Source organism: Myotis davidii, unplaced genomic scaffold (assembly GCF_000327345.1).
Source record: "Myotis davidii unplaced genomic scaffold, ASM32734v1 scaffold208, whole genome shotgun sequence".
Classification (NCBI taxonomy): Eukaryota; Metazoa; Chordata; class Mammalia; order Chiroptera; family Vespertilionidae; genus Myotis; species Myotis davidii.
The window spans coordinates 1,246,477-1,253,762 of NW_006299706.1; the positions used below are offsets into that span (position 1 = coordinate 1,246,477).

At 55.1% G+C, this 7,286-nt stretch overlaps 1 protein-coding gene across 1 annotated transcript; it reads right to left on the reverse strand.

Moving 5' to 3' along the window:
• Positions 1-2,782: 2,782 nt before the first annotated feature.
• KRTCAP2 (keratinocyte associated protein 2) lies at positions 2,783-6,184 on the reverse strand. The gene is made up of 3 exons (XM_006775766.2): positions 6,074-6,184; positions 3,172-3,238; positions 2,783-2,934 (listed from the first exon to the last, which is right to left on the reverse strand). The coding sequence occupies exons 1-3, from the start codon at positions 6,180-6,182 to the stop codon at positions 2,814-2,816; spliced, it is 297 nt and encodes a 98-aa protein (XP_006775829.2). The 5' UTR covers positions 6,183-6,184; the 3' UTR covers positions 2,783-2,813.
• Between the last annotated feature and the right edge of the window lie 1,102 nt (positions 6,185-7,286).

The window sequence follows — 7,286 nt, forward strand, 5'->3', positions numbered from 1 at the left end:
GAGAGTTGGAAGGAAGGTGACAGCCTCCCCGTCGCCCACATCCCAGGCGGGACAGGGAAAGCTCTCCATACGCCACAGGGCAGCCTGCAGCAGGTGATGGGGAGCCTAATTCCAGGGCCAACGAGGGGCTCTCTCCCTGCCTCTACGGGAACTCAGCCGAACAGCATTACAGAGCAGCCTCTGTTTGGCGTCTTGCTGTCTGCTGTCTGCTGTCCGGTGGTATTTGGGGCCTTGGCCCTGCCCCCTGAGGAACTTCTAGTCTGCTGGGAAGGAGGCAATGAAAGTGCCACCAACCTCCTGCACAGGCGAGCCTGGAGTTCCCCGGGGGCAGGGCCTCCAGCTTCCCACAGTGCCCAGGCCTGCTGGGCTCTCAGTGAACGTCAATGCTCGCGTTTGACGGAGCCTTTCCCCTTTGTGTCTGTCTCTGTGTCTCTCAGCATCTCTGTCTCTAACAGTCTCCGGCTCACTTGTTTCCCAACATCCTTCCCAATCTCCCGGGAGCGGAGCCGGGGGGACGGGAGGAGGGCAGTGGGAACGAGACCGCGTCCTGTTCTCACCACGGACAATAAGGGCCGGAAAGGGCCGGCCTGAGTCTTAGCGCCACTACCCGGCCCTGACCCTCCAGCGTGCCCTGCATGCCAGGGGTGCCCTCATGCCAGTGCCAGGCCCAGGGGAGCCCAGCCTCTGTGGGGTTGGGAGCCTCCTTGCCCTGTCCCGCATTCACACTGCCTTCTTGGTGGTGGTATCCCTCCTGTGGCAAGGAGCCGCCCTATTGGGCCAGTCTCCCCATTCACCCCCCACACCCTGTATTATTTACTCCTGTTTCCGGGAGCAGGCACGGGTGTCGGGGCCACATGTGAGGGAGCAGGAGGCAGGAGGAAACATCTGGCTTCCCTCTGCCCTCCAGGGGCGGGACCACCGCCCCTCTCTCTCCCAGGCCTGCAGCCTCAGCGGGGAGCAGAGCCCCGGAGTCCAGGGCCAAGAGGTTAACACTTTGCCCTTCTCACCTGCCGGTCTCCAGAAGCCGGGAGGCCTCCCGCCCCCTTACTTAATGATGGAGATAGGTGGCTAGGATACCCTTGCCAGGGTTAATTGGTAGGTCAGGTACAGGCAGCCTGCAACTAGGACAGCAGAGACGGCTGGGTGGAGGGCTGCGGTTGGCGCCAACCTGCCTTGTAAATGCCTTCCCCGGGGAAGGGGTTATTATTTCTGGGCCACCTGCTGTCCCTGGTGCCTACGCAGCGGGTGCCCTGGCACCTGCTCTCCAGCCCCACCCACCTCCCCTGGCCTGGCCCCTCCCCAGCTCTCATCTTGGGAGGCAAGGTGCCCTCAGGCGGCCAGATACTCCGGCCGTGTCTATGCTCACCTGGCTGGCACCTGGCCCTCTGCCCACTGCTCCCACCCCAGGGCCGGACAAAATCAGTGTGTGACAGAGTGAGACCCAGACGCAGCCCAGCCACCTCCTAGGTGCAGGGCCCCTACTGCAACCCCCGACCATCAGCAGGTGAGCTGCAGCCTAGAGCCGCCATCCCCTCAGGGAGGCTCGCGTCTCCATTGAGCTCTGCCTTGGCTCCCAGCCTCGGGGAGCAAGGACTTGATCCCGGCTTCAGCCCTCCCGAGTGAGCTAGCCTTTGGGTCCTCCATGAAGGTTGGCTTCCACAGGAGGCCCAGCAGCAACCCTCCCCAGCCCTCCGGGTGGGCTCGCCACGGGGATTGTGGCTCGTCTCCTGGAGACGTGAGCTCACGGCGCCCTCTGCAGGCATTCTGGGTAAACTGCATAGCACTCCCTCAGCCCAGGGACTGGAGAAAGGGTCTGGGCCTCTAATTGGAGGAGGGAGGTTGGGGTGGGGGTGGCTCTAGTCCTTGACCAGTTCTCTGACTCACTTCTTCATCTTCACTGGGTCTTCCTCCCCATGCACATCCCATGCACAGGGTTTATGTCCTGGAAGGGCAGGTTCTTTCACCACCCCAACCAGGCACTGCAGAGAACACAGTACTGACCAGGGCACTGTGCACCCCTAGAGCCACTCCGCCCAGAGTGCGCCTCCTGCCCAAGGACAGGCTCTCTGGACACGGCGTTCTCGCGGCAGCGCAGACAGAGTGGAACCCAAGAAGCCCTCCTTTCATTTCTATGGTGGGGGGGGGGCGGTTTCCAAGGTGGACGGCCTTGTCCCTATTGTTTTACATACTCGGCTACAAATTAGGAAGTTCCTAATCCCTTGGCTACTAAACAGAGAAGAAAAACGAAGGCACCAGAACAAGGGTTTTTTGTTAATCCTCACCCGAGGATATTTTTCTGTTGATTTTTAGAGAGAGTGGAAGAGGGAGAGAAAGATCGATGCGAGAGAAACGCATCAATTGCACACACCCTCCTGCACACACCCCGCCCAAGGCCAGGGAACCTACAACCAAGGTACGTGCCCTTGACCAGAACTGAACCCAGGACCCTTCAGTCCGCGGGCCCATGCTCTATCCACTGAGCCACACCGGCCAGGGCTATTCCAGTTCTGACAGGCCTCCCTGCACTGCCGCCTTTACCCCTTTTCTCAGAGGTCCAGACTGCAGATTATTGGCGCACTTTTCCTCCACGATGAAACACAGCATATGCCACTCCAGTGCCTGGCAAAGCACCTGGCCACTGATGGCACTCTATAAAATTTGGTAAAAATGAGCCTTACCATCCTTAAGGTCTGAAACAGCAGGTACCCATGTGCCCTCACGTTCTGTACACTCAGGTAGGCATTGGCAAAAGAGGGCCGCAGCTTATCACGACTCACAGAGCTACAAACAATCAACTTTATTGGTGGTCAGGGTCAGTTTCTCTTTTTGCTCTTGCCAGTGACCTTGGCTGGTGTGAGGACTGGAGTGGTTGCCTGATACAGCGTGGAGGAGATCTTGTTGATGTAGTACAGACCAACCATGGAGAAGATGAAGCTACAGGGCAGAGACGAAAAGGTCCCAGCATCAACGGGCCTGCTGCCAGCCTGGTGCCTCCCAGGACAGACACCAGCATCAGAACAATCCGGGCTCAGGTTTAAGAAAATGGGGAGGGGGAGGGAAATATGGGGAAGGGAGGGGGAGGGAAATATGGGGAAGGGTGGAGCCATCAAAGGGCGGTCCAGGCCCGAGGGACAGGATACTGTTCCCCTTACCCAGCGGGCAGGCACTTACCAGGTGGTGACACAGACTCGATGGATGAGGCCAGATGCAAAAAGAGCCAACAGGAGGCAGAAGAGAACTGGGGAGGCAAGAGAGCACAAGGGGGTAGAGATCAGAATGGAAATGCCGGCATTCATATGTCTAGTATTCCGAATACTAGGTACACGCCAGGGTTAATTGGTAGTCAGGTACAGGCAGCCTGCAACTAGGACACGAGAAGATAGCTGGGTGGAGGGCTGAGGTTGGCGCCAACCTGCCCTGTAAATGCCTTCCCCGAAGGGCCTTCGAATCTTGGGGAACCTGCTTAGAGGGATGTGGCCTGACGACAGCGGAAAAATGCAGATGGCCCTGCTGATGCCCAGGCCATGGAGGCAGATGCATGCTCAGCACCTGCTCTGCCCCAGCTATCACCCAACGTCCCCATCCTGGCTTCCTTCCAGGGAAAAGCAACAGTGATAACAGAGTCTAAAGGGCACGCTCGCTCCCTCTCTGGGAAGAGGGTCAAGGCCTCTCAAGAGAAGCCAGCCAATGGGGATCGAGTCATTAAACTGGCCAGTGGTGGACGCTGAGGGCCTCACTCCCTGGACATGGGATGGGGCAGAGTGTTTGGATACACACCTCCATGAGGGCAGGGCAGGCTCAGGGGCTAGGGGACTGGAGAGAAATGGGGGAGGGGGGCAGAAAGCAAGAAAACCCACCTGCCCGGTGGGAAAAGAGGGGCAAGAACCCTGCCCCACAACAAGGTTTCTTTTTAGTAAATGAAGACAATTCACATGGAAACAACATCTAACAGGGAGAAGCCCTGGGACTGCTGGACAGAAGGAGCTCTCGCTCGCAACAGGGCTCGGTGGAGAGCAAGACCTAGAGGGCTTCACACGAGATCGCATGTGCTGTCAATTTTTCAAAAACACTTATAAGATATATGGTTTTCTGACCCAAGTACAGTGGTTTTTAAATCTCCTTAAAGAAATCTGCTTATCCCTGGCGGGCAGCTCAGCTGGTAAGAGCATCCTCCAGGTTTGCAAAGGGTTCAGGGCACATACCAGGACCAACCAATGAATGCATAAGTGGAACAACAAATCAATGTTTCTCTCTCCTTTCCTCTCTCTCTAAAATGAATAAATAAATTTAAACTTTAAATAAAACAAATCTGCCTTCCCATCTATGGTCTTGTTCCAACTTTGAAGGTTATCTGATTTCTGGGAAACCCATCAATCAAGGATTTATTCTTCTGAGCATGGGCAGGCACTGTCTGATCCACTCCCTCGTTAAAAAGCTTATAGCTAGCCCTAACCAGTTTGGCTCAGTGGATAGAGCATCGGCCTACAGACTAAAAGGTTCCAGGTTCGATTCCAGTCAAGAGCATGTACCTTGGTTGTGAGCACATCCCCAGTGGGCGGTGTGCAGGAGGCAGATGAAAAATGTTTCTCTCTCACTGATGTTTCTGACTCTCTATCCCTCCCTCTTCCTCTCTGTAAAAAAATCAATAAAATATATTTTTAAAAAAAAAGCTGATGGTTAACCTGGGCAGATGTGGCTCAGTGGTTGAGCATCCATCCATAAACCAGGAGGTCACAGTTCCAGCACAATGGGGGGCACGCAGGGGGAAGCCCATGGATAATTCTCTCTCATCATTGCTTCTATCTCTCCCTCTCCCTTCCTCTCTCTGAAATCAATAAAAACATATATATTTATTTAAAGTTGGGTTCCTTTTTTATTTTTTTAAAATAATTTCAGAGAGAAAGGGAGAGGGAGAGATAGAAACATCACTGATGAGAATCATTGATCAGCTGCTTCCTGCACGCCCTCTACTGGGGATCAAGCCAGCAACCTGGGCATGTGCCCTGATGGGGAATCGAATCTCCATGCTGAGCCATGCTGGCCAGGCAACTTGGAGTTCTTTAAAAAAAAAAAAAAAAACCAGATAGTTATCTCAACTGGCACAATCTTTTCATCTTTCATGTACTTTTCAAAGAGTTCACCAAACTATGAATCTGGGGTTTTCCTTTCATCAAGAAGTTCTCCTGCAGAAAAAAAAGTTCTCCTGCAGAAAGGTGTGAGGAGCCATATTTCTCTACCACTAGGTCCACGGGACCACGGAGGACCAACACAACGGTGGCTTCATGAGGCAGTGAGGGCAGAGGACAAACAGCTGGTGGGCGGCCCCAGCAAAGGCATCAGGGCGGGGTGGTGAGAAGGGAACCCCCCTTCCCACGCCTGCCCCCACTGCCTTGGCTGCCCCAGCATCTGTGCTGCCACAGGAAGGGGCAGGGCCTCTGTGGGCAATTTCTGAGCATGCTCATTCTTGGTGTGATCTGGCCTTGATACCTAATTTGCTTTATGAACTTAATTCTCCATAAATAACCAAATCACATCAAATCTCGATTGCATGAGCAGTAACAAGGGTCATTTCAAACAGGAAGCCACCTAAACGTTACTCTAATTTGGTCAGGACCCCTGCTCACATAGAAGCTTGGTGTGTCTAACACTTAGGCTCTGCACAATCATCTCGGATAGACTTCACTAACACTGGGTCACCTTCACACCAGGACCCTCGAGAACTCGGTCCTTCTCGCTGCTGCTTCTGGTGGGAACAAGGAACGCCCCCCACACACACACTCCCCACCCCCACTACATGGATGGATGCAAAACGGGTGCACACGTGCCTGTGCCCCTCAAACATTCCCGGGGAACTAGCCATAAGGCAACCGAGTTTCTTGCTTTCGGAGGCCTTCTTTTCCAGCTCCAATCCCAGGAGCTAAAGTGCTGGATCCAAAGGTGTGATCTGTTCCCACAGCCGTATTCACCTACTTCCTTCTCCTGAACAACCATTACCTTCTAAGCGCCTGGAAACTCAGGTGTGTGTGTGTGTGTGGGGGGGGGTTCAAATTCTCAACCCCCAATTTTTACTTACTCTCCGGGAAGATCTTTGCTTGGAATCCTTTGCCAAAGACCAGATTCTCCAGGTTATTAAAGGCCTGGGTTGCGGGAATTAAGGAGCGGGGCAGAGCTGTGTGAGACATGGGGTGCATGCTCCCCGACTCCCCACACTGCACCACGACCCCCTAGAAAAGTCTCAGCCCCGGACGCGCGGCACCCTCCGGTCCCGTGCAAACTGGCCCGCCCCCGGGAACCCAGGACACGTCAGCTCTGCGGGGAGAGGACCAGGAAAGCGGGTCGACCCCAACTCCAACCCCAACTGGTTTGTCCGGGGTATCCCGCCGCCCCAGTTACCCATCACGCCCTCCGGTGGGTCCGACAGATGCCCCTGGCCCAGAAAGACGGGAGTGAACGGGCGCTGTGGCCTGTGCGCATGCGTCAGCTCCCGGCGCGGGCTAGCTTTCCCCGAGTCCTCCTCCTGCTCCCTCTCGGCGCCTTACGTGGCGCCCTCTCCCGGCGGGGAGGAAATATTGCGTCAAAGCGCATCTGGCCACCGCCCTAGCCCCCCGCCCTCGCCCGCCGCCCGGGCAACTGCTGCCTCTAACGCCAGCTGCACTTCACTCTTTAAGTCACTGTGGCTATGGCCATCGCCTGCCCACCTCTGTCTTCTTTGCCATTGATGTCACCTCTAATGCCTGTTCCTCCATCCTCCCTCCTCCATGATCATTCCCTCGACATCTCTGTAGACTCTTTTTTTAAAATGTATTGGGGTTACATTGGTTAATATGATCATATGGGTTTCAAGTGCACATTTCTTTTTTTCTCATTTAAAAAATATGTTTCCATTGAGTTTTTAAAAAGAAAGAGGAAGGGAGAGGGAGAGAGAAGCATCGACTGGTTGTCTGCCGCATGCACCCGACTGAGAATCGAATCTTCAACCTGGGTGGGTGCGTGCACTGACCGGGAACGGAACCAGGGGCCCTTGGGTGCGTGGGAGGACGCTCAACCCACTGTGCCACACCGGCCGGGGCGAGAGTGTGCATTTCTATGATACAAAATCTGCGCATTGCATTGTGTGCCCACCGCCCAAGTCCAACCGCCTTCCGTCACCTCCCATAGACTCCCGGCCAAACCAAAATCTCGTCCTGCCAGCCTGGAGCCCAGCTTTCTCCAAACCGATCCTTCCGCTTGATGTGAGCATGATTAGGAACCAATGGAGGATGCGAACCTAAGACATGGTTCTCTCT

What these genes read in the sequence shown, in the direction of transcription:
- KRTCAP2 (XM_006775766.2), bottom strand. Translation starts at nt 6,182, where the DNA reads ATGTCTCACACAGCTCTGCCCCGCTCCTTAATTCCCGCAACCCAGGCC. An exon ending in AGCAAAGATCTTCCCGGAGA is followed by an intron (nt 3,239 to 6,073) that starts GTAAGTAAAAAT and finishes TTGCCTCCCCAG; the next exon opens with TTCTCTTCTGCCTCCTGTTG. An exon ending in CGAGTCTGTGTCACCACCTG is followed by an intron (nt 2,935 to 3,171) that starts GTAAGTGCCTGC and finishes TCTGCCCTGTAG; the next exon opens with CTTCATCTTCTCCATGGTTG.